Consider the following 26650-nt stretch of genomic DNA (forward strand, 5'->3'; position numbering starts at 1 on the left):
CTGAAAATGGCTGTCCACCAATGTTCACCATCCAACCTGACAGAACTGGAGAGGATCTGCAAGGAGGAATGGCAGAGGATCCCCAAATCCAGGTGTGAAAAACCTGTAGCATCATTCCCAAAAAGACTCATGGCTGTATTAGCTCAAAAGGGTGCTTCTACTAAATACTGAGCAAAGGGTCTGAATACTTATGGCTGTGTGATATTTCAGGTTTTCCTTTTTTAATAGAGCTGCAAAAATTTCAACAATTCCATTTTTTTTCTGTCAATAGGGGGTGCTGTGTGTACATTAATGAGGGAAAAAAAGAACTTAAATTATTTTAGCAAATGGCTGTAATATAACACAGTGAAAAATTGAAGGGGTCTGAATACTTTCTGTACCCACTGTATTAATTGTACATGTTATTGTATTGTTAATAATTAAAATAAAGAATTGTATATTTATCCATTTTAATATTTTTCAATTGTTTTAATTTATTATTTGTAATAAATCAATATACTACTTAAAAATGAGTTAGGGTTAGTCTGACAATAAAAACAAAGTTTAATTGTATTTTTTCATATTAATAAATTACTTGTAACATTTAAAACAATAATTAAGATGTTAATATATAAATTATTAAAACAATAATGAAAAATGAATAAATCCAATTAGTTTCGTCTTACATTTCCAATTTAAAAATACAAATTAATAACATTATTTCTTAATTTATCATTAATCATACATTTGTATTAAAAAAACTTATAACAAGTGAATTAATCGGTCTTAAATTTGGTTTCCTTAAACCTACAGATGCCCTTTGAGTAAATTACTATTGTAAATGTATATAAAGATGTCGCAAAATGAATACAAACAGTAAATAAACATTATTAAATGTAATTGTGTTCACTTGTAAAGCCATGTAGTGTCTGTATTTACAGTAAGACCCGTCACTTCTTTATTCTTGGCCCTCACAGTACGAAGACGCCGACGAGGGCGATAATCAGGTCTCCAACGGCAATGGAGACATGGACGAGTACGAGACGCTGAGTGCCAAATTCCACTTTGTGGACCTGGCTGGCTCCGAGAGGCTCAAGAGGACTGGCGCCACGGGAGACCGAGCCAAGGAAGGCATTTCCATCAACTGTGGACTGGTGAATTATTATAGTGTCACACTGACATCTAGTGGACGATATGTATACATGAACTCCGCTCATATAAAAGTGTATCTTAATGAGTTTGATTAATGTAGGAATAACGGCCGTGAGTCAGCACCATTACCACTTTACAATTGAATGGAATATTATATTTTAATTGGCTATAGATGCCACAAAATGGTGACAAGGGACTTGAAACAAAGACTGGTATTTCGTTTGGATTTATTTATTTACTGTGAGATGTAATGTTTTGGAAATTAAATCAGGAAACAATCTTGTCTTTGTCGTTTTAATAATATCTTTGCAAAGAGAGAGACATTCAAGAGAGGTTACACGTTGCTTTGTGTCTGAGATGCATGGAAAAACATCCATCCATCCATTCATTTTCTACCGCTTATCCGACGTCGTGTCGCAGGGGCAGTAGCTTTAGACACCCAGACTTCCCTCTCCCCAGCCACTTCATCCAGCTCTTCCGGGGGGATTCAGAGGCGTTCCCGGGCCAGCCGAAAGACGTAGTCTCTCCGGCGTGTCCTGGGTCGTACCCGGGGTCTTCCCCCGGTGGGACGTGCCCGGAACACATCCAAATCAGATGCCGAGACACCTCATTTGGCTCCTCTCAATGTGGAGGAGCAGCGGCTCTACTCTGAGATCCTCCCGGATGACCCTTCTCACCCTATCTCTAAGGGAAAGCCCGGACACCCTGCAGAGGAAACTCATTTCGGCCGGTTGTATCCGGGATCTTGTTCTTTCGGTCACGACCCACAGATCGTGACCATAGGTGAGGTTAGGAACGTAGATCAACCGGTAAATCAAGAGCTTTGGCTTTCGGCTTAGCTCCTTCTTTACCACAACGGACCAATACAAAGTCCACATCACTGCAGACGCTGAACCGATACGCTTGTCAATCTCCCGTTCCATTCTTCCCTCACTCGTAAACAAGACCCCAAGATACTTGAACTCCTCCACTTGGGGCAGGAGCTCATGCCTGACCTGGAGAGGGCACGCCACCCTTTTCCATAGAAAACAATGGCTTATTAAACCAAAGAAAAAATGGGAGGAAGATGAGGAAAGAAGAAAGAAAGACCTATTCACACAGTTATCTTGTCCTTGAGAGAAAAGGGAGGTTGAGAGAGAGAAGAGAGAAGGGAAGTGCACTCATCAGTGAAAATGAAAAATAGTTTTCTCGCCCAACTCAGGTTATTTACGTCATTGCTGTCGCATGCTGTACATCATTGTCGTCCTAGTTACAACCTGTTGCATCAAACTATTAAGCTACTAAGTACATTTGAAAAAGGCCACACAAGAACAAAGGACTATTGAAGTATTAAAAATACACATAACTATGGAATAATATAATAAAAGAGTAGATAGATTATGACGGCACGGTGGGCGACTGGTTAGCGCATCTGCCTTGGAGTTCTGAGGACCGGGGTTCAGGTCCCGGCCCCTCCTGTGTGGAGTTTGCATGTTCGCCCCGTGCCTGCTGGGTTTTCTCCGGGCGCTCTGGTTTCCTCCCACATCCCAAAGACATGCATGGTAGGTTGATTGGAGACTCTAAATTGCCCTTAGGTGTGAATTTGTGCGCGAATGGTTGTTTGTTTATATGTGCCCTGTGATTGGCTGGCGACCAGTTCAGGGTGTACCCCGCCTCTTGCCCGAAGATAGCTGAGGTAGGCTCCAGCATGCCCATGACCCTTGTGAGATAAAGCGGTACAGAAAATTGATGGATGGATATATAATTATATTTTGTCATTTTGCCTTAACATTAACAACGCAGACAAAGAATAATCACCAAAGCATCAACACCATTCATCTAACATGTACACAATTTTGAACCCATGTTACATAAACAACTGTATTCAGTAGTTAAATTATTCAACACAATAAATAAACTGTGTAGAGTTTATTATTGACTATTTTATCACATTTTGTGTTATTTAAAGCTGGCTCTAGGTAACGTCATCAGCGCTTTGGGCGACCGCAGCAAGCGGTCCTCGCACGTGCCTTACCGAGACTCCAAACTGACCCGACTTCTGCAGGACTCCTTGGGAGGTAACAGGTCAGTGGAGACAAGTTTGTACTTTGCTTTTTACCATAAAAGCACCCTGAAGAGGTATCTTTGTGTCTCAGCCAAACGGTGATGATCGCCTGTATCAGCCCGTCTGACTGCGACTTCATGGAGACGCTCAACACGCTCAAGTACGCCAACCGCGCCCGCAACATCAAGAACAAGGTGATGGTGAACCAGGACAAGGCGAGCCAGCAGATCAGCGCACTCAGGACGGAGATCGCCAGACTGCAGATGGAGCTCATGGAGTACAAGACAGTGAGTGTGGGGAAAAAACAGGAGATGTTTTAAATGGAAAATACTGTGGATATAAAAAGACTACACAACCCGGTACAAGTTTTAGTTTTTTTTTTAAAACGACACCAAGACAAATCATTTCAAAACTTTTTTCACCATTGTGACCTATAAACTGTCCAACTCAGGCACTGTAGAGACCCTGCTATTTGTAGATAAACAGTAAAAGGTCAATTTTCCCTAATATGTTGCCTTTAAAAGACTATAAACTGTATTGACTGCTGTCCCCCCCCTGCATAGGGTAAACGCTTGGCGGGCGAAGATGGCGTGGAGAGCTTCAGTGACATGTTCCACGAGAACGCCATGCTGCAGACGGAGAACGGCAATCTGCGCGTGCGGGTGAAAGCCATGCAGGAAACCATCGACGCCCAGCGGGCTCGACTCACTCAACTGCTCAGCGACCAGGCCAACCAGGCTCTCGCCAGGGCGGGTATGTACCAGCAAACACTGCTGACACCACAAGACAACAATCGCATTCAGACTTTTCAGTACACAAACACAGAGCAGCTCAACCTCTGGCGAGCAGACACCGTGGCTAGCGATGAGGCTATTAATAGTTAAACCCTAATTATACGTCAAACTATAATCCCAAAACACTTCAATACTGCTTCAAACTCATCATACAACATTACCTCCTAAAAATAAGTGGTTTACAGATGATTTGATTTAGAAGAAAAAATGCAAACGTGTAAGGAAGCTGGCGTTTCGCAATCCTTATTAATAGCAATTACTACCTTCCTGTTAGACATCTTAGTACAATTTTGACTCAGTTATTCATACTCTTGATTGTTTTAATATATACTGTGTCTTCAGTTTGGCCCTTAACTGTACCTTAGGTTGAATAGCCATCTGTTAGCAGCTGATCAATTTTTAACTTCCACCACTGCCAAGAGCAATCCAAACCTTTCTCTGCATCATCGTGAGAAGTTAAAAACCCTCCTTTCTCTTTGTCTGCCTGTTCGATCTATACTGGACTCTTGCATCAGGCTTCTTTTTGCTGTCAAGCCAGCCATCAGCTGATGGACAGCGCTAACTACCCCTCTGCTAGCATACAGCAGGGTGGACCTAACTGTCCTTATTAACGTACGATGCGTCCATCCATTTTCAGTACCGCTTATTCTCACTAGGGTCGCGGGCGAGCTGAAACCCTAACCCAGTTGACTCTGGGCGAGAGGCGGGGTACATCCTGAACTGGTCCCCAGCCAATCGCAGGGCATATATAAACAAACAACCACTCGCACTCACATTCGGGCGAAGTTTTCAATTAACCTACCGTGCATGTTTTTGGGATGTGGGAGGAAACCGGAGTACCCGGAGAAAACCCATGCAGGCACGGGGAGAACAAGCAAACTCCACATAGGTGAGGACGGATTTGAACCCGGGTCGTCAGAACTTCAAGGCAGATGTGCTAACCAGTCGATCACCGTGCTATTAGCATACCATTAGGTCTCTAATCATGTTTAAAAAAAAAAAAAAAAAAAAACATTTTACAAATTCCCTTTTTTTTCCTTGTTCAGGTGAAGGAGGCACAGAGGAAATTGGCAACATGATTCAGAATTACATCAAAGAAATTGAAGACCTCAGGTAAACACAGGAGGGGCCTGATGCTATTTGTAGCCTTTAGCCTTGAGTGGAGCACCACAGCCGATTCTGGCTCGTTTGAGTTTAAAACTGTTAGATTTTGTACTCATAGAACCCACAGAGCATTTATATCATCAAGAGTCCTGTAATATTTGCTGCCCTAAACCTAATTTTGCTGTTTTTCCCCTAAAATTGGTTAATCAAAATATTTATTCGTTTTATTTATTAATCTCATTAAACTATATAGTTTATTTATTGTAAATAAAATACTGTATGTTTGGAACAATTTGTATTTTTTAAAACATTATTAATTAGAATTAAAACAAAAGTTTAAAATTAGCATAAGGTCATTTTATTATTGAAAACAATTTCACATAAAAACTAAAATTACTAAGTTTTTCACTTTATTAAAAAATTGGTTGAGTAATCATTAATACATTAATGATAAATAATACAAGTTTTAAAAATGAGTGAATTATTTTGTGTTTACATAAAATACCGCCATGTTAATAAAATGAACTATATTAATAAAATAAACAAGTTTTTTAGTTTATTAAATAATTATGATTAAATTAATAATAAACAATACAATTTGTATTAATAATTTTTAAAGGGGTGCACATTATATAATTATTTTATAACATTTTACATATTTTACCAACCTATTTTTATTTTATTAAATGTGCCCCTTGCGCTCAAAATCTTCCCCACCCATAACATGCTCTAGAACGTCTTTTTTTCCCCTCTATTTTCATTCAATGTTCTCATTTTTAGTAGTGTGGTTGTACATGCCGCATGCGCAGGTTCGATTCCCAATACCTCTCACTTAAGAACTGCTTCTACTTCTGTTGTGATTTGGCGCTGTATAAATAACATTTAATTTAATTGAAATTGGTTCTCAGAGCCAAGCTTCTGGAGAGCGAGGCTGTGAACGAGAGCCTGCGCAAAAGCCTCTCTCGCGCCTCCAACCGCCAGGCCTTCTACAGCGGGCCTGGTTCCTTCTCCGCCGCCGCCCCCGAGAAGGAGACATCTGACATCATCGAGATGGCCAAGAAGGACCTGGAGAAGCTGAAGAAGCGAGAGAAAAAGAAGAAGAAAAGGTAATCAAAGATTGACTGTCTAGATCTGAAAATGTTTGTCATGTAGGAAAAGTTTGTCGCTTTGTGACCTTTAAAAATTAAGAAAATGAAAAAAATCTGATTTTTCAGCCGAGACCAATACGCTGAAAATTATGTGATTGAACCGGATTTCTGATGACATGGTCAGATCGGGGTTCCTCTGTTACCGTGACTTACGAGTACCCCAAGTTGCAAATTTTTCGGTTTGAGTTTACGAGCGAGGTTCAGCTATGCCACCGCTTGAGTTAAGTGGAAAAAATTACCGAGCAGTTAGGGTACTGTAAAGAATGCCCTAGCATGTGGGCAAGGAGAGCCACAGTTGTTGATACACTTTTAGTCGTTTATTGAATGGCACGGACAGTCAAACTCAGAAATGCAAAATTCAGACAGTTGCAAGCGGCCTGCTGTAGGCCACAACCCACAAGGTCACACGTAGACTGACTTACACCAGTTTATTTCATTACATTCTCCTATGTTTTAATACGTTAAATTGCTATTTTTCCTCATTTAAAACACAAAATACAGTATGGTGTTTTTTGGGGCGTCTGGAATGGATTAATGACATTTTGAATCAATTTCAATGGGGAAAATGGATGAGACACATGAGCAAATTGAGTTAAACGTTTGGTCACAGAATGGAATTAAACTCGTAATTCAAGGTACCACTATAATCATTCTGAAGCTTGCTTAAGCCCCAGGATAAAAAAACAGAAAAGCAGTATGAGTTGGACACAGACACCTGTTTTTATAGAACTGGCTTGAATATAGATTAAAGGTATTCTTGAACAGCATTAGTGTGCTGTAAGACCTAGAGAGGAATGAAGAGACCCTGGACTCTGGCAAAAGCTGGATTTTCTCTCACCCTTCCTTCCTTCCTTCCTTCCTCTCGTCTCTCTTCCCTTCTCGTGTAACCTTTCACTCACTCCCCTGAAGACTCCAGCAGCTGTTGGAGGAGCGAGAGAGGAGGGAGGAGGAGGTTGTTGTCAGGTTTGTTGGCTTCCACCCTCCTGCTGCCCTTTTTGCGACTCACTTTTGAACTCATCATCATCTTCATGAAACACAAGCCTCCATCTTGCCTGTTGTTCGCCCATCAATGCTGCAGCTTTTTATCATGTAAAAAGTTATTTTGGTTCTTACGATTTTGTGTTGCTGAATCTGTGAAACATCTCCGTGTTTTGAAAAAAAATTACGTTGCTAACCAATTTTGGACAAAACATTTATCGAAGATGGCTTTAATTCTTACACCCCCTATTTTTTGCTGTGCATAGTCACCCTTTTCTTTTCATGGTTTGACACACTGTATTTTTCACCACCAAGATAGTGACATTAAGCACCGCTCACCGTTCAAAATATTAGGTACACTGGATTAATGATAACCAACAGAGCTGTAAAAAAAAATATATATATATGCATATATATATATATATATATATATATATATATATATATATATATATATATTTATTTTTTACTGTTTCACAATGTTTATGTATTTTTGTCTTCATATTTTTGTATTTCCCCCCCCCCTAATATTTTTTTTATATTTGAATATATTCAAATACAGTTTTCTGGTGAATGTTTTTGTTTACATATTTGTATAATGTTTGTTTTGAGCATTAATGGTTTGGTTCTTATGACATTGTGCAAGTGTACCTAATGTATTTGACCATTGGCAAATCCCTGACCTCCCCTTCATACTACATATCATATTATGATTAATACTGAGAATTGTGATCATTTTACTCATTATAATTGTTTCTTGTAAGGGTAAAATGACATCGTTTTTACCAACAAATGCTGGTGACGTCATACACCGCTTGAATTTCACATTGTAGTTGTTTGTTGTCATATTTTTGTACTATTTTAAAATATTTTTGTCTTCATATTTTTGGTATTTTCTTTCAAATATCTTTGTGAAATTGTGTAAATGAAAATATTTTTTGTCCAGTGTTATTTATTGCAATATTTTTGTTTAATTTTCCCTCTATTTTTTATTGATTTCCCTCAGTATTTGGATATAGTCAAATGCATTATTGTCTTATTTCTTATTTTTGTCTAGTATTTTATTTCTTTGTATGTACCCTGCGATTGGCTGGTGACCAGTTCAGAGTGTACACCGCCTCCTGCCCGAAGTTAGCTGGGATAGGCTCCAGCGACCCGAGTGAGGAGAAGCGGCTCAGAAAATGGATGCATGGATTTTTTCCCCCTAATAGTTTGTCTAATATTTTTGTAAATATTTGATTTTTTTTTTTTACTATTCTTTGCCTAATACTTTTTATTTGTCTGACAATATTTTTACATGAATATATTCAAATATATATTTTTGTATTTTTGCAATATTTTGAGCATTGCGTTTGGCTCTCTTACGCTACCCAAGTGTACCTAATGGTTTGACTTGTGCCACTCCCATTACCAAATCCTAGAAGTAACTTTACATATTATATTACATAACATTTTGTGAGTAATACAAACAACTGTGATCATTTTGCTCACTATATCGTTTCATTAATGGTTTAACATGTCTTTTTCACCTACAAGCTGCCTTTACAGTGATAACTAGAATTTCAGATGTCAAAAGTGAGCATTATCATTGTGAAGGCAAAAGTGGGTGTACCTAATATTGTGGCCAATGGATATACTGTATGTACCGTATGGCGTGTGGCTGGTGTTAACAACTGAAACATTGCTATAACACTGGAAACTAAAGCTTGATAATGTGCTAAAAAGACAGTGATTATCCTCTCATAGCAAGGACTTAATGTGTGTTTTTGCCTCAATATTAGTGATAATGATGATGAGGGAATTTAGTTAGCTAATAAAATAATAAAAAATGAGTGGTTCATTTTTGCAGTGTGGGCAAGGAGGACGTTCCCGACAACGAGCAGGAGAAGAGCAGCGACAAGGAGAACAACGTCGAGCGAGCCAGCGACAACGCCGACATGGTGAGATGCGCCACATAAACACACGGTCTTGGGGGGAAATAGAGGCAGTTTACATTTTAGTGTAAAAAATATATTAAATAAAAAATAATAATTGACAAATAAACGTGAAAATATCATCTCAACTCTGACTACTCATCACCCGGGAGGATGCGCAGGAGGGTAGTGAGCACGACGAAGAAGGAGAGGAGGAAGATGAAGAGGAGGATGAAGACATGGAGGTTGAGGACAGTTCAGACGATTCAGACTCTGAGTCGGACGAGAAAGGTGAGAGTAGTCACGTGGCGTCAAGTACATACCAAGGCAACAGGTGGCTCTACCACACCTAACCATAAGGCCGTTTTAGCCAAGCCAAATCCTATAGAAAATAATTATTGGAAAAGGCATGTACAACAGATATAAAAAGTTACACACCACTGTTCAAATGCAAGGTTTTGGTGATTTGTTATATTTTTTGTGAAGCACTTTGTTTCGCAATTTTATGTATGAAAGTTGCTATCAAATGTGGGTAGGAACGCGGCTCCGTTGCATATACTCAAGTAACGTTTTGGATAAATTGTACTTTTCAGAGTAGTTTTAATGAAGCATACTTTTTACTTTCACGCAAGTTTTTATGTTAAGAAGAAACCGTAATTTTACTCCGCTCCAATAAGCTCCATGCCCCTCGCTACTTTCATATATCAATAATTGTGTGCGCAATTTATTTTTCGACTTCCGCATTGGGTGCCGTTGCGCCAACCCACCGTGGTTACCACAGTGATGTTTGACTCAAGCTCACCAATCAAACGACATGAAAGTCACATGCTATTGGTTCTTTGTTGGCTAATCAAACTGAGTCGTGACAGCCACGTGCGACTCGTGTTTACATTACAGCGTAGTTTTCAAACTTGGAAATATCAGCCCACTTATAACTTGAGAATACACCTTGCGGTAAGTTGCAGATGTTTTTGTTGTTTTGGCTGTGCATATGGCAATATTTGCCCTATTTTATGGCCACAAGTAACTGTAAAACATGCATCCTCCTCTTTTCTCTCTCGCTCTTGCGCTCACTCACTTACTTTATCATTACGCCTGGTCAGCAAACAGCTTCTTCATTCAGTTATTTTAGTACATAAAGCAAATAATCTTTCTGTAAGGCCCTATGCATGTGTTGTCAGTTTTGGGCACTTAAACATTTAAATGGTGGGAGGTGTGTGTGGACTCCAATTGAACATGACTTTGAATGTGATCTGTTACTTCTGAAGACAGCCAAATGGCAGTTATAAGGGGGAGTACATCCATGTGCAACCAGATTTATTTGTATTTATTTTATTTAAACTTTATTAAGCCAAGTAAAAGACCAGTTAAACCCGAACATCCCTTTTGCATTGGTGACCTGGGCAAGAGTGGAGCAAGTTAAAACGTCAAGTCCAAGTCAATCACATTCAAGTTTATTTCAGTCGTTTATTTACACCTCCCCCTCTCAAAATCGTACAAAAATAAATCAGTTGAGTTGTACAAATTCTAGTAATGGCGGAAAAAGTTGTAAAATGATTTACCGTGGACAAAATTCTTTTACAACACAAAAATCTGGCATTTGAACAGGGGTGTGTATACTTTTTATATCCACTGCAGCCTTGTTCCTTGTAATCTGCCTGGTGAGCCTACAGTATTGTGCTGTTTAACAAGTAGAAACAATATTTCCATTTCTTGGAGCTGAATTTGCCTTAATTTTTTATTTTATAAAGATTTTATTTAAGTTTTAGATTAATATTGCTCAGCAATATCTGAATTTGCACATTCAAATTCAGTTATTTTAAATGCATACTCTGATTTAAAAAATAAATCAGAAGTTATTCACTCATTACTAAGTACTTGTAGTTTTTTTCACCGAGTACTTTAGTAATTATTTGAACTATGTTTTACTTTTACTTGAGTCATATCACTCTAAAGTAACAGTATTCTTACTTGAGAACAATATTTGGCTGTGGAGAGTTTGATTTGATTTGATGGGTTTTCTGCAGAGAACTTCCAGGCAGACCTAGCAAACATCACCTGCGAGATCGCCATCAAGCAGAAGCTGATCGACGAGCTGGAGAACAGCCAGCGCCGCCTGCACACTCTCAAGCAGCAGTACGAGCATAAGCTGATGATGCTGCAGTGCAAGATCAGGGACACGCAGCTGGAGCGAGACAGAGTCCTCCAGAACATGAGTAAGGTCCTATTCTACAAGAACCTGTGTTTCGACCAATGATGATGGACAATGTTGGGAAAGTTAATTTTCTCCGCAAACTAGTTCCAAGTTCAGTTCAACTTTCGGAAAATAAACTACCGGTAGTTCAGTTCATAATGACCTAAGTTCACCATTCTAAAAATCGACTTGTTCATCGTTCTTTTTTTGTGTTTTTATCAAAATGTTGCTGACGAGCTATTCCCATTAAATTTTCCCATTGTTGCCACCTATTCAGTCCACACTAGTAGCCAGCTGCAGCTTTCACCCTACAATCTCAAAAACATGAGGAAAAATGTGTTGCTTAAATGGTCTTTTTTTTAAATGAGGAATCAAAACAAAAACAGGACTTTTGTCCGTAATGTGCAATCAAAAAGACGCGACACATTATTACAGGAATGATTGTGAAAGTACATTGATAACTTTGCATTCCTTGCAGCTCTGCCTGACTATATTGACAAAATATTTTATTTTATCTATTCTTCATCCAGCCATCCATTTTCCATACCGCTTATCCTCACTAGGGTCGCGGGCATGCTGGAGCCTATCCCAGCTAACTTCGGGCGGAAGGCGACGTACAAGTGGAACTGGTCGCCAGCCAATCGCAGGGGACACATAAACAAGCAACCATTCGCACTCACAGTCACACCTACGGGCAATTTAGAGTCTTTAATCAACCTACCATACATGTTTTTGGGATGTGGGAGGAAACCAGAGTACCTGGAGAAAACTCACGCAGGCACGGGGAGAACATACAAACGCCACACAGCCGGGGCCGGGATTTGAACCCCGGTCCTCAGATCTGTGAGGTAGATGTGCTAACCAGTCATCGACCGTGCCGCCGCTTATATTATAAAACAAAATAAATTCCATATCATGATCGTACACAGTTTTAACTAAAGCATCCCTATACAAATAATAATTTTACTCATAAAACCTAATAAATTTTTACAATTATGTACAGTATTACAAAAGAACCACAGAAGAACACATTCACTCCGATTTATGCAGTGACACTGAAAGGAACTAAGTTCAGTTCACGTTGGCACAAAATATGAAGTACTTCATAAACCTTCGTTCATTGACCACGTTCAAGTACAAGACTAATGATAGATTTGTGCAAAGGTGGCAAAGGCACCCACCCTCTGTACTTAAGTAGAAATACAGATATTTGTGTAAGAAAAGTCTAGTAAAAGCAGAAGTATGCTGTTCTTAAAGGTCCCATGCCATCACATTTTACATTTTTCAACAATACTTAACTATATTTCTCATTTTCAGTGTAACTCTGGTAGATGAACTAGCAAAGTTTGCATTGATTGTCGCCAGCGATGATCGTCGCGGCAGGGTCAATTCAAATGAATGGGAGCGGATGACAAGTATAACATCAAAATATCCCCCTCTCTTAATTTTCATCCATGTCCGCTTTCAGATCACGTTCCCTATTAGTGGGCCAACAATCCAATAACGCTTGGTGAATTGTGCTTCACAATGATAGTAAGACATCAAAGGACACAACGTCGCTATGAATGCTTGGCTGCCCCAAGCTTCTTGAGGCTAGTAGATGTTATGATATGGACCAATCAAACCCAAGCTGTTTTCCATCTTTAAATTGGGGAAGTTGAGCGATCCAATCAGAATTAAACTTATTTAAATCTTTCATATTAATGAGAAATCCATCCATCTGCCAGGCGTGAAAGACCAACGAGAATAGCTTGAAAAAGGACATTCTGGGCATTTCCAACTCAAATGACCTTGCAAACCTGACAAAAGGACATCAAACATTATGAAAAAAAGTGGCATGGGGCCTTTAAATAAAAGTAAAAAAGTAAAGACTGAAATGCACTTATGTACAAAAGTAAGTATAAGTACAAAAATAAATTTTTACACTCACTTTATATACAATTATATGAAGTACTGATGCCCGAAAAATATACTTGGGTACAGTAACAAAGGATTTGTATTTTATTACTACATCCTGCCACTGACTGCGTTTTCTTCTTCAGACTCTGTGGAAAGCGGCTCAGACGACAAGGCCCGCAAAATCAAGACTGAGTACGAGAGGAAGCTGAGCGTGATGAACAAGGAGCTGCAGAAGCTGCAGTCGGCCCAGAAGGAACACGCCCGCCTGCTCAAGAACCAGTCGCAGTACGAAAAGCAGCTACGCAAGCTCCAGACGGACGTGGCCGATATGAAAAAGACTAAGGTAACACTCATAACACTGGAACATCCATAAAGTGGAACAAAATTGTTAAGAATTTCCCTGCAGGAAATAATGGAACTTAAAATAAAGTCAACCTCTGTTTATCTTGATTTGTTTTCCACACCCACGCACAATAGATTAAAAAATGCATTATAAAAACCCGAATTCCAATGAAGTTGGGAACGTGTGTAAAATATAAACAATTTTAAAATTCTTTTCAACCTATATTCAATTGAATACACTACACAGACAAGATATTTAATGTTCAAACTGATGAACTTCAACTGTGTAATGTTCCAAACAGGTGGGTTTTTTTTTAGCATTCGTCAGCATTCCTAGTCATGTAGAACATCTTGCAGGAATCAAATTCAAAACTAACAAAACAAAGTTTATCAGTTTGAACATTAAATATTGTCTTTGTTGTATATTCAAATGAATACAAGTTGAAAAGGATTTGCAAATCGTTGTATTGTTTTTATTTACGTTTTACACAATGTACCAACTTAATTGGAATTTAGGTTTGTAGTCTTACCCCTCCCACATTCTTTAAATATATTTAATCTTGTTGAAAAACACATAGTAAATGTATTTGAATACAAAAAAAAAATTGTTTGTGTACATTGAGTACGTGCAGTTCGATGTCACCAACTGGTTTTATATTCTTTAAAGAAAAATATTCTCATTAACAAGGAATGTTTTCTTTCTTCAATATTATTACTTATTTTAATTCATTTTTATTATTTGCTTTCAGTTTTTATTTTGTTCATATAAAAGTTTATTTTTTGACTACTCTAACACCTTAATTTCCACTCTGGGGATCAATAAAGGATATCTTATCAATAATACATTTAAAAAATGATAATGAATGAATTTATTTTTCAAATAGACTATTTTACATATTTCACATTCCCATTGTTGGCCATTGAGCACCACATTTTGCTCACCGCTGGACTATCCATCCATCCATTTTCTTCCGCTTATCCAAGGTCGGGTCACCGGGGGCAGTAGCTTTAGCAGGGGCGCCCAGACTTCCCTCTCTAAACTTATAACTAAACTTATAACTTATAAACTTAATACTAAACTTTAATGTAATCTCTTTGTTTTCATTTATTTGTTTGTATGTATTTAGACTATTGACCACTATATTCTGTATTGTTCTTGTATATTGTGTTGTATTCAATAGAAAAAAACAACATCAACAAAAAACACACACAGATAAAAGCCAGAGGAAAGGTTTTTGAATCTGACTTTCATGTTGTTTGTTGTGTTAGGTTCGCCTCATGAAGCAGATGAAGGAGCAGCAGGAGAAGAACCGCATGAACGAGTCCCGGCGAAACCGGGAGATCGCCTCCTTGAAGAAGGACCAGCGCAAACAAGAGGTCAGTGAACGCCTCATGGTGGTCAACCTCTCTCCGGATGCACCGTTGATGGATGGCTGCCGCCTTTTTTTTTTTTTCTCCGACCTCAGCACCAACTGAAGCTGCTGGAGGCTCAGAGGAGGCAGCAGGAGCTCATCCTCAGGAGAAAGACAGAGGAGGTGGGTTTTAGTGTCTGTTTTTTTGGTCCTCTTTTGGGCATGTGGCGTTAAAGCGTCCTCCGTATCTTTGGTCAGGTGACGGCTCTGAGAAGGCAGGCCAGGCCCACCTCGGGGAAGGTCATTCGGAAGATCAACCTGCCAGATCCCAACCAGGACTCAGCCCACCGTCCCCCCGTCCGCATGTACTCTGGACACACCGCTGCCAATGGCACTAGGTACGTCTCTATTAGCTATATTTTTTTAAGTAATTCACTTTTATTTATTTTTTTACAGTATACTTATGCACTGTAATGTCCACACATGTGGGAGAGGCGACCCACAGTTGCCGATGTACTTTTCAGTCATTTATTAAACGCCAGCAAAACGGTGAGTGAACAATGAGCGCACTCACACAGGAGCTGCTGTCGGCCACAGCTTATGCCCAGACACTTACACACACACTCGCAGACATCACACACCACCCCACCATCGCCCCGCCTCTTAAAGTATATATTATATGTACAGTGTTTTCTGTATACCGTATTTTATACTTGCAATTTGTGTGTGTGTGAGTGTGTGTGTTCAAATAAAAAAACATTTAAACGTTTTTATTTGATCCCTATATTCCGGACTTTCACCAATTACAGGAGGGTCTTGAATCTATTCCTTGTATAGGGCTTCACTGTAGTGTAAGTCGGTAGTGTGCCACTGAATGTTTTGAAAATTGAGACCCCAAAGCTAGTTTGACTTGGAAATTTGAAATTTGGTAGACATGTCTATCTTGAGTAGGACCACAAAAAGAGTCTCAAGAACTCATACTGGAAAAGACACAGGAAATCTGCTATTTTGGTTTTGTGGCGGTGAAGTGTGATGACTCGCCGTTGGTTCAGTAGTGCACCCCAGAATCTTTTAAAATTCAACCCGCGATCTCAATTTGATTTGGTAACATGAAATTTGGGCCATGCCCACAAACACACAGGAAGCCTGCCATTTTGGTTTGCAGTGGCCATTCAGAGGCATTTTTTCCATTTCCAAGTGTCCGTCAAAGACAAACATGTTATAGTTATTTTGTCCGATTGTTAGTAAATTATATTTTCGTATAAAAGACAGATGGGCAAGACTAAATTGTGAAACATTACATCATTGTGTGTGGGTGGAGCATGTCAGCAAAGTTTGATGATTTGCCATAAAACAGTAATTTCTCAGCTGCTCTGAGTCAGAGCCTTCCAGTGACATTTGCTGTCCTGTGGTGCGGAATAAACAATAGTGGTTAAAAACAGACATATCCATTCCCCTTGTGTGCAGGTCCTCTCCCAGGCGCGCCGGCGGGCTTTACTCCACCCGGATGGCCCGCAACAAGTGGCAGTCTCTGGAGCGACGCGTCTCTGACGTCATCATGCAGAGGATGACCATCTCCAACATGGAGAATGACATGAACCGCCTACTGAAGGTAGGTTTGTGGAAAAAGCAAACTGTGAGCTAGCTCCCAGCAAACAAACATGTTGAGGAAAACAGAAAGTCCTGTTGTTCGCATAATGAAGCATCTTCTTTTGGAGCAACGTGAGGTGTTGACCAAGTGCAAGGAGAAGGTGGTCAAGAAGCTGGAGTGGTATTTATGTATGCTGTATTCATTTTTATTTTTATTTTAGCCTTTTTTTTTTTCAAAATAGCCATCTTTTTTCAATGATTTTTTTTTTTACTTTTTCCAGTGATCTGTATAATGTTTTCAAATAAAATTACACATTTGTATTGTCCCCGAAATCAGAGCAGATGTCTCAATACTTTTGTCCATGTATTGCATCTTGAATGGCGTTTGTCCAACAAAATACATGGTCAGTGTACAATTGGCCAAGGTTTGTTAAGCGCGGTGCAATTCTCATGCATATATTCAGCTCAACTAATCACAGGACTATTTGGCTGAACCAATCAGAGAATGGGAAAAATATCAACATTACTCAGCCTACGTGAAAGCACATCTATAGTGTCTGAAGGCCCACAGGGCACATGACTGGTTAAGCGGCACGCTTTCTCTAAACTGTCGGCACAGTCAAGTGTCTTCTTTCCATAGCAACGCGAGGAGCTGACCAAGCGCAAGGAGAAGGTGGTGAAGAAGCGAGAGCGACTGGTCAGAGAAGGGTCCGAAGTGGAGAAGGCGGTGATCCCACTCAATGAGGAAGTGGATGCGCTGACCGCCAACATCGACTACATCAACGACAGCATCGCTGACTGTCAGGCCAACATCATGCAGGTGGAGGAGACCAAGGTGAGAAAATCCAATAGACGGACAGCGAGATGCTGGGATATGTCGCTCATCAAGGTTTTTGTTGGTGTCCAGGAGGAAGGCGACACCGCGGACGTCTCTGCTGTGATTGGATCGTGCACCCTGGCAGAGGCTCGTTTTCTACTGGATCACTTTATGTCCATGGCTATAAACAAGGTATGTATGTACTGTTTTCTCAGATACCACTTTGTACCTCATGGGCAGTGTTGAGTCACCCTAATTCGCCACTAAGCTAGTTAGCTGCCTAGCTCTTTCCCGTTCCTCATAAAGAATGGAGAATGACCACTACTTAGCCACCCGGCTTTACTTGCTTTCCTTTTGAGGCATAAAATAATAACCATGATGTCTCATATTTTTTGTCGCTATCAATGCTAATTTCATGAATTTGATCAATGGAGTGTTTGTTTGTTGTCATTTTTTTCCATAAAATCGGTGAAATGGCCCATAGGCTAGTTAGCCACCTCGCTTGATGGGATAGGATGACCACTTAGCTTGTTAGCCACTCAACCAAATAGCTCCATTTATGTTGCCAGGTTCCAATAGATGTTCACCTCTGTGTGTGTGGTTGTGTGTCAGGGTCTGCAGGCGGCCCAAAAGGAGTCCCAGGTGAAGGTGATGGAGGGCCGCCTAAAGCAGACTGAGATCACCAGTGCCACTCAGAACCAGCTGCTCTTCCACATGCTCAAGGAGAAGGCTGAGTTCAATCCAGAGCTGGACGCGCTGCTCGGCAACGCCCTACAAGGTAGGCTTTCAGTGTTACCTTGTCATGTTTGTTGCATGACTTGTTCAGTTTCCCATCGCCTGCTGCTGAATACAAACTGGTTTCAGTTTAGCTTTTTTGGACAAAGATTTTGTGACACCAACTTCTGATGAATATATGGTCTGTGTCTCAATACTTTTGTCCATGTAGCACACAGCTGAATGCTCCCTGCACAGCAACTGTACAGCTATAGAGGGCTCTAAAATGGCGACTTTACTCTTAACCCCTGATTCATTGATTGATCAAGATGTGTAGAAGTCATATTTATGACTATTTTTATTTTTATTTTTTAGAATAATTGTACACAGGGAAAAAATATTTTTAGAAACAACTTTTTTCTGAAAAAGAGCCTTTTTTAGCATACTTATAACTTTTCAAAAATAAAGTCAGATGTTTTTGAAGTTCTTTTTTAAAAAATATATTTTTCTGGTGAGAAATTGTCTTTACCTTAGCAAAACACTGACTATGATGTGAATTAAAAAAACGAGTTATGTAGGAGATTAAAGTCAAAATTCAAGTAAAACAGGCCTGTGGTACATCACTTTTGTCTCAACCTCTTATTGGTTGATTCATTAAGACATGTATAATTCTTTACTATAATATACACATACATACATATACATATTCATACATACATACATATTATTTGTATTGGCACCAGAACAGATGTCATAATACTTTTGTCCACATACTGTGCATTGAAAATAGTTTTTGAAAATACGTAGTCAGTGTACAATCAGCCAACAAGTGTTCAGCAGGACGCTTTCTTCTTATTTTCTTCACCTTCCTTTTTTTCAAATGTGATTTTGATTTGTGCATTTATTTTTTATTTTTTATGTATTTTCTGTTTCCACACGGTTTCCTTTTTGTTGTGGTGTTCTTACAGAGCTAGGTAACGTGCCAGCTGGTAAGTGGAATGACATCATCAGAGTCTGCTATGTGAACGCATGCACTGTATGGAACTAACTTAAACAGGTGCATGAGGTGCAGATACTTTTCTCCCTCCTCCCCTTCCCCCCAGCTCATCACCCGCTGCAGCCTCCATGCTTTAGCACCCTGCTAACCCTCCAGCACACACACACAGGAAGCATTCATGGATCTCGAGACCGTCCCTGTAGGTCAACCCCAGGAGCCCTAAACTAACGATTCCTTTAACCCCCTCTCTTTCTCTGGCCGGGCCCCGTGAATAAGGCGTTCCTGTCGAAGCGGCATGGCACTGTGCTGACAAAGCCCATCATCCGCCTCCCTCCTTCACCTTCCCGAAATCCATTCTCTTCAGCTACAATCTACAGCGGAACCCCCAAAGTATTATTTCAAAGTGTGATAATAACTGTGGGATGGGAAATTGCTATTATTGTGATGCATTTGTGCAGTACAATAAATTTAATATCAATGTCATACAAAAATTACAAATAAATAGCATAAATAATATACATTATACACAACCAAAAATGTATTCTTGCATGTAGGTTTTTTTTTTTTGCAAGAAAAACAGTATGTAGTTTGTTTCGAACAAAAGTCATTGTGTATTTTATTTTTAAGGAAAACATTTTGCATATAAAACATTTTTTTTTAGATTTTTTTAAAAATGAACTATTTTAAAATGTCAGTTGAACATTAAATATATTGTCTTTGTAATGTATTCAATTAAGTATAGGTTGAACATGATTTGAAAATCATTGTATTCTGTTTTTATTTGTTTAACACAATGTCCCAACTTCATTGGAATTGGGGTTGTACATGGGTGCGCATTATACAGGAGAGATTACAGTACTATATAGTCTGGTTAGAGTGTCTGCCTCACAGTTCTGAGGACCGGGGTTCAACCCTCGGCCCCGCCTGTGTGGAGTTTGCATGTTCTCCCCGTGCCTGCGTGGGTTTTCTCCGGGCACTCCGGTTTCCTCCCACATCCCAAAAACATGCATGGTTGGTTCATTGAAGACTCAAAATTGCCCGGTGCGAATGGTTGTTTGTTTATATGTGCCCTGTGATTGGCTGGCAACCAGTTCAGGGTGTACACCGCCTCCTGCCCGATGACAGCTGGGATAGGCTCCAGCGCTCCCGCGACCCCTGTGAGGATAAGCGGCTCAGAAAATGGATGGATATTATACAGCTGTTAACACTTACATGAACACTTTTAAATTAGGAATGTAAACATTGCCTGTACAGTGACTATAAGAGATGTTATCATGGCAACAGTTAAGCCTTGCAACAGATGAATTCACCATACATTACTTTAATTTAGGAACGGTCTACCACTTTGGAGGTTCCACTGTAAGTGACCATGTTAATTTTTTTTTTCGTGTGAAAATGTCGCTTGACAACAGTTTCTTTTTTCACAGAAAACGGCGATGACAGCAGCAGCGATGAGTCGGCTACGAGCCCGTCTGCGGACGGAAAGTAAGTTTGGTGTGGCATCACTTCCTATTTCTACGCCTTTAACATGATGATAGCATAAAAAATGTTTTCATTGTCCATTCAGCACTGTGCCAGATCTTATGAAGTTCTGTGGAGAGACCAAGTCCAGGAATAAGGTATTTTTCAACATAGCATTTTTCCATGTATGTTATGATAATATTTTTATCATTGTTGTGCACACTTTTTTTCTACTGTTTTTTAATGATGGCCAGGTTCTTTCTTTCTTTGAGATTTTCAAATAAAAATTTATAAAATTATACCTGTACATGTAATTTCCAAATATATCAGTCTGAGTCCAGTGCTTCAACACATCTCAGTTTCCTTTTAATAAAAACACATATTTTTTACTATTAAAACATTAAAATATACTATTTCCTGTTCATTAAAAAATACAATACACTTTTTCATAAACTTATTTTAAAAAATTTCAATACACAATTTATCATATTTTTTTAAAAAACACTCCTCTGGAACAACACTAAAATACAAATAATCATGTAAATCTTACTCAAGGTATATTTATGCATTATTAATCTAAATTTTAGTCTGTTACAATTGTTTTAGTCACAGCAATAATAATTATTATATATTTTTTTTTGCTCCTAAACAAATAGTATTGTAAAAAATAAAACATTTTGCATGTGAATTGAGAAAGGACTGGTGATGCATTAGAGCATATAACAATCCTCCATGCTAATAGGCCCGCTTAGAAGCCCGTGTGTATCATAACGGTGACATCAGAACTCTCTGATTGGTTACTAGGGCCATATCGCGACGTGATTGTTGTATGTGGGTTCACTTCCTGTCTCGGCAGGCTCGCCGGCGGACCACCACTCAGATGGAGCTCCTGTACGTCAACAGCGAGGCCGCCCCCGACACGGCCGACTTCTCGGGTCCCGTGCTGCCGCATGCTGAGACACCGGATTCTGGCGGTGACTTTGCTGCGCTCTCTTCTGGCTTCTCCTCCAAAATGTCCAGCGTGTAAGTCGGCGAAGTTCCGAGTGTTGACCTGCATGCGCCTCATCATTTCACCACCATTTTTTGCTGCTTCACAATTTATTTTTCCCCCTTAAACTGTCAAACCCAATGATCAGTTCGGGCTCCAGAACGCCGTCGGCTGCGGAAAAACGAGCTTCGCCGGCACCTTCGCCGCTCTCTCGCAGGAAGACTTATGACAAGGCCCAAGCGACGGGTGACAGGGCAAAGCTCAAGGAGATTAAACAGTAAGAGTCTGTTGTCAACACCCAAAAGGCTACAATAACTCCACTAATATAGTCATGCTTTGGAGAAGCCTGGCGCTAAATTGATCAACTGATTTGACAAGTTTTTTTCTGATTCTGTCATCATTCTCCTTGCTTCCAATCACTCAGCACCATCATTTTACCCTTTGTATATTCAGTGCTTAGAAATAGAATTTGAAGGTTTGCAAATACCTCGGTACTGAGGTCACCCTCTCATTCGTCCCAAATGTAGCAGTACCCTCTTCTTTCATCTCAAGTTGAAGTTTTGTTTTGTAATACAGGCTGCTAGCTTTGGTTTTTGGGCACAGCAGCAGAGCTTGCAGTTCCCATTGACCAAACAGACCTCTCATTATCCTTGTGACAGGATTTCTCTTGCCTCGCTTCATCTTTCTTGGTGATGTGCATTTTTGTGGAAAAAATGTCTTAGACCATTATGTTAGGAAGGTGATGAAGTTGTTCAAATTTGGTAGCAAACGAACATAATCTCTAGAAGGTCTTCTTTGAAAACCACTGAAAATGGGCAAAATGAACCTAAAATGGCAGACTGTGTGTCTTTGCGGCCATGCCTTGTTAAGACTTTTTTATGGGTCTACCCCTGAAAGTGAAACAACCTTCAGGGACAGAATTTTCCACAAATTCTATGGCACAGTAACTGAACCAATGACAAGTCATCAAACATGCACGTAATGATGAAATCTATAAATTCTCGCAATTTGTCCATCTGTCCATGTGTTTTAAAAGTGGTAGTCACTAAACCTCTGTGAGCCCTGAGAATGGCCAAAGTTACCGTAAAATGGTGACTTCAGACCAAAGTTGCCCCCCCGCCCCATATTTGTGGATGGTATTTGAAAATGTCTTTTTTTTTTTTTTTTTTTTTTTTTTTGTTTAATCTATATTGTTTGCTGAAAAACACAGCTATTTCATAAGTGCCATTTGCTGACATCTTGAATTGAGGACTTGAAGTAGTAAAAGTATAGATTGGCAATGAACTCTGCATGCGGTAATTCTGCATTTGGTGTCAGGTGCCGTGTTAATTTCCGGTCAGCAGGTTAGGGTTAGGACATAGTGACTACATTGACAGAGTCAAGCTCGTCAAAATGAATTCGCTGTTTGCTATCTTGAATTACTTCAAGATACCGTGAATGACGTAATAGCTTTATTGCCGCAGTAATCCAAATAACAGCGAAGCGATCAAAGGATCTAATCTGATTTAATGAGCCATTTGGAGTTTCACTGTTTAGGTTTGTGTACTTGGACTTGTATGGCTTAATCTTTGAGACACTCAACTCCACTGTACTGAACACTTTAAAAACAACTGCAGCTGTAACAAAGTGCTCTACATAAAGATGGAACAATAGAATGGTAAGCCGTTATTGTCATTGTATGGTGCAGATACAATGAAACTGGGGTCATGAAAACATAAAACACAACAAGTAACAAAATAATAATAATGACAAGCATATACTTTTGGCAGCATCAATGTTGCTCATGGCTTAAGAGTTTCTCGATCCGCGTGACGGAAGAGACTGACTCGGTTGGAGCCGAAGCACCGCGGCAGGAAGGAGGAGCTTCAACCGCCGCCAACTCTTTATTAGTTGTGATGGGGAAATTGTGTCTGCGAGTTTTAACTTTCCATCTCCTTTCTAGTTCTGGGTCACCGGGAAACATGTGAAAACTCAAAACCGGGTTGAATCACTGAACATAGCTGTCAACACACTGGAGTGTTAGCTGGAAGAGCTAACTCCTCGTCTTTTGAAAAGTAAAAACTCTTGATACCATTTCAAGCTTGAAAAGAACCAGCACCAAATTATTGGATATACCTATCACACATTTAACGACAATGGTTCTTTTTCTGTCAGATAGCGTCCCAGTAGCTTGGAACATAATGAGTGCAGACACTGTTATGCCACCTGACCTTTCCACCGGAAATGCTTAATCTGTTACACTGCATATGGTCCATTAGAGTACAGGATAAACCTTTATGAGGGGACGTCAATTACTCGCAGATTTTCGCTATTCGCAGCAGGGCTTGGTCTCTATCCCTTGCTATTTGTGGGGGTTCACTGTACTACTATTACACAGCATTTTTAATAAGTCTATTTTGCTCCTTTTCACATGGTAAGTAGCCTCACTTTAAATGTGTTGACATAGCAGTCAAAACTAATGTGGCACTTAAATGTTATTAATTATTTCCAGGGTTAATGGGTTTGTCCATGTGCCCAACACCGTCCTCAGCTCAGTTGCACCACGTATGTCTCAACCCAAGTACCATCAAATATTTTGCTCAGATCTGATATGATAGTTCATGAGATGTTTTGGGTGAAAAGGGAAGATAACATATCTTCTATTTGTCTCTCTTTTGTGTTTCATCGCTTTGGTGTCCACTTTGTTCCTAATGTTCTAAAACATCCCACAGAGTTGCATGACTCTGCTTGTGTGCATGTGTGTGTGTGTAAGAAAAACCTACCATTGAAAGCGGTTGCCCCACCATGTTAAATGGCATGCAAGTGGTCATGTACAGTATGTATAATTTTGCAGGGGCGTCATCTATCCGGTGCCGTCCACCAAGAGCCGCTCAGCCTCGCTGCTGCAGTGCGTCCATGTGGCCGAGGGACACAGCAAGGCCGTCCTGTGCGTCGACTGCACCGATGACTTGCTCTTCACCGGATCCAAAGGTAAATTAAAGTGACGAACGGAACCTTGCACCAAATCCTCAAAATGATTAAGTAGTGAGCCCTATAATCTGCTTCAAACCAAAATGGACGACTTCCTGTTTAATTCAGACCGCAGTTGCAAGGTGTGGAACTTGGTGACGGGCCAGGAGATCATGTCGCTGGCCGGACACCCCAACAACGTGGTGTCGGTGCGCTACAGCTCCAGCCTGGTCTTCACTGTCTCCACCTCTTACATCAAAGTGTGGGATATTCGTGACTCGGCCAAGTGCATCCGGACACTCTGGTGAGTCAGCGGGAAGGGGGTGGGGGGGGTCGCGCCACAATGTTGTGTGTGTCCATGTTTATGGTCTGATGACCTATGCCATGTTTATTTTCCATTGAGGTACACGACTTATTACTTCTGCCCCAATTTGCCTTTGATTTTACGTCGTGGATTACTGATCTAGTTGACTGATGGGATCGCTCCACAATGTTGTGTGCGTACATTATGATCCGGGGAGCTACAAACCTTATCATTTCAACCCACTCTGCCTTGGCTCTTATGTTGTGGCTTATGCTGCAATAGACTAAACATGAATGCAGACAACATTGTGGAGTGACATTTGCTATTTTCATTATTAGTTTTGCCACGTTTCCCTCGGATTGTATGTGGTATGGAAACAGTGTCTTCTCCACTAATTAGTGTTCTATTAAACTAAACAGGTCACTCCACTTTGTTGTGTGCGTCCGTATTTATTTTCTGGGGAGCTATGCAACTTCTATCGTCCATACAGTCTGCCTCGGATCTTGCGTTGTGTGGAGACGATGTATTTTGGAGTAATTTGCAATCTAGTGATTGCCGGGGTCGCTCCGCAATGTTGTGTGTGTCCATGTTTGTTTTATAATTTCCTGGCGCTGCCTTGTGTCTGCAGCTCCTCCGGTCAGGTTAACGTTGGCGACGTCTGTGCATCCAGCACCAGCCGGACGGTCACCATCCCGGCAGGCGAGAACCTGATCAACCAGATCATGCTGAACCCCAACGGGACGGTCCTGTATGCCGCGGCCGGAAACTCAGTTAGGGTGTGGGATCTACGAAGGTGAGGGCCCCGATCATATGTTTTTTTTATAGTATGTAAGAATGTACAATATATTGACCATGATCTATTATTTCTTGAGGTTTGCATCTACTGGGAAACTCACAGGTCACCAGGGTCCTGTTATGTGTTTGACTGTGGACCAGTCGGGGAACAACCAGGACCTGGTGATCACTGGCTCCAAAGACCACTATGTCAAGGTGTGTTATTCCACTAGACTAACATGTGGTTACTCCACAATCTTGTATTCATTTTCAGTTCCAGGGAGAAACACCACTGATTCATTCTGACCAGTCTACTTTTGATCTTATTTTTTGTGTAGCCGGCATCTTTAATGATGATTCGTATTCCAGTAGACTGACTGGCAGGCACTCCAGTGCTGGGTGTGTCCTTATTTATGTTCCAGGGATCAAAGCAACGTATCAGTTCCACCCAGTGGGCCTCAGATTTTACCTAACATGTGGAAGTCGTCTTTTACGATGATTAGCATTCCAGTAGAGTGACAGGTTGTCACTCCACAGTGTTGTTAGGAGATACTCAAAAGATTTCGTCACTCAAATCATATCTGCACCCCACTATGGAAGCTTCTATTGGTTCTGTGTGTGTGTTTGTTTGTTTGTGTAGCTCTTTGACGTGACAGAAGGCTCCATGGGAAGCATCAGCCCGACACACAACTTTGAGCCACCCCACTATGACGGCATCGAGTCTCTGGTGGTCCAGGGTGACTTCTTCTTCAGCGGCTCCCGCGACAACGGTATCAAGAAGTGGGACTTGGACCGCAAGGACTTGCTGCAGGTGCTCCTCATGTAATGACTCGCGATTAGTGATCCAGTGGACATGCGGCCACTTCACAATGTTGTGCATGTCCATGTCCATGTTTATGTTCTGACGACTTATTAGTTCATTACAGTCTGCCTCCGATCTTATGTTATGTGGAGACTAGCGAATAGCATTCCAGTAAACTCTGAAATCTGGTCACTCCACAATGTTGTGTGTTCATGTTGATGTTCCGGGGAGTGTTCACAACTTCAGCTCTTGGAGATGACGTCTTTAATAAAGATTAGTGTTCCAGTTGACTCTGACATGTGGTTGCTCCACCATGTTGTGTCTGTCCATGTTCACTTTCAGGGGAGGTACGCAA

At 40.4% G+C, this 26650-nt stretch overlaps 1 protein-coding gene across 6 annotated transcripts in view; it reads left to right on the top strand.

Moving 5' to 3' along the window:
• The window catches only part of kif21a (kinesin family member 21A), a 50346-nt gene that overhangs the window by 20709 nt on the left and 2987 nt on the right, over positions 1 to 26650 (top strand). For 2 of the 6 annotated variants that reach the window (XM_061773972.1, XM_061773976.1), the window contains 27 exons: positions 957 to 1133; positions 3080 to 3195; positions 3267 to 3462; positions 3739 to 3928; positions 5016 to 5082; positions 5982 to 6179; positions 9049 to 9139; positions 9286 to 9403; positions 11140 to 11328; positions 13349 to 13548; positions 14817 to 14924; positions 15014 to 15082; positions 15158 to 15297; positions 16367 to 16511; positions 17130 to 17324; positions 17397 to 17498; positions 17919 to 18084; positions 18989 to 19009; positions 20445 to 20502; positions 20585 to 20636; positions 21335 to 21501; positions 21615 to 21743; positions 24300 to 24436; positions 24545 to 24719; positions 25348 to 25512; positions 25592 to 25709; positions 26134 to 26304. In XM_061773972.1, coding sequence (XP_061629956.1) covers positions 957 to 1133; positions 3080 to 3195; positions 3267 to 3462; positions 3739 to 3928; positions 5016 to 5082; positions 5982 to 6179; positions 9049 to 9139; positions 9286 to 9403; positions 11140 to 11328; positions 13349 to 13548; positions 14817 to 14924; positions 15014 to 15082; positions 15158 to 15297; positions 16367 to 16511; positions 17130 to 17324; positions 17397 to 17498; positions 17919 to 18084; positions 18989 to 19009; positions 20445 to 20502; positions 20585 to 20636; positions 21335 to 21501; positions 21615 to 21743; positions 24300 to 24436; positions 24545 to 24719; positions 25348 to 25512; positions 25592 to 25709; positions 26134 to 26304 — 3660 coding nt within the window. Of the gene's footprint in view, positions 1 to 956; positions 1134 to 3079; positions 3196 to 3266; positions 3463 to 3738; positions 3929 to 5015; positions 5083 to 5981; positions 6180 to 7130; positions 7185 to 9048; positions 9140 to 9285; positions 9404 to 11139; positions 11329 to 13348; positions 13549 to 14816; positions 14925 to 15013; positions 15083 to 15157; positions 15298 to 16366; positions 16512 to 17129; positions 17325 to 17396; positions 17499 to 17918; positions 18085 to 18988; positions 19010 to 20444; positions 20503 to 20584; positions 20637 to 21334; positions 21502 to 21614; positions 21744 to 24299; positions 24437 to 24544; positions 24720 to 25347; positions 25513 to 25591; positions 25710 to 26133; positions 26305 to 26650 lie in introns of all 6 variants that reach the window. The other 4 variants (XM_061773977.1, XM_061773973.1, XM_061773975.1 and 1 more) reach the window with 4 other exon arrangements.

This window comes from Phyllopteryx taeniolatus, chromosome 5 (assembly GCF_024500385.1).
Source record: "Phyllopteryx taeniolatus isolate TA_2022b chromosome 5, UOR_Ptae_1.2, whole genome shotgun sequence".
In the NCBI taxonomy this organism is placed as follows: domain Eukaryota; kingdom Metazoa; phylum Chordata; class Actinopteri; order Syngnathiformes; family Syngnathidae; genus Phyllopteryx; species Phyllopteryx taeniolatus.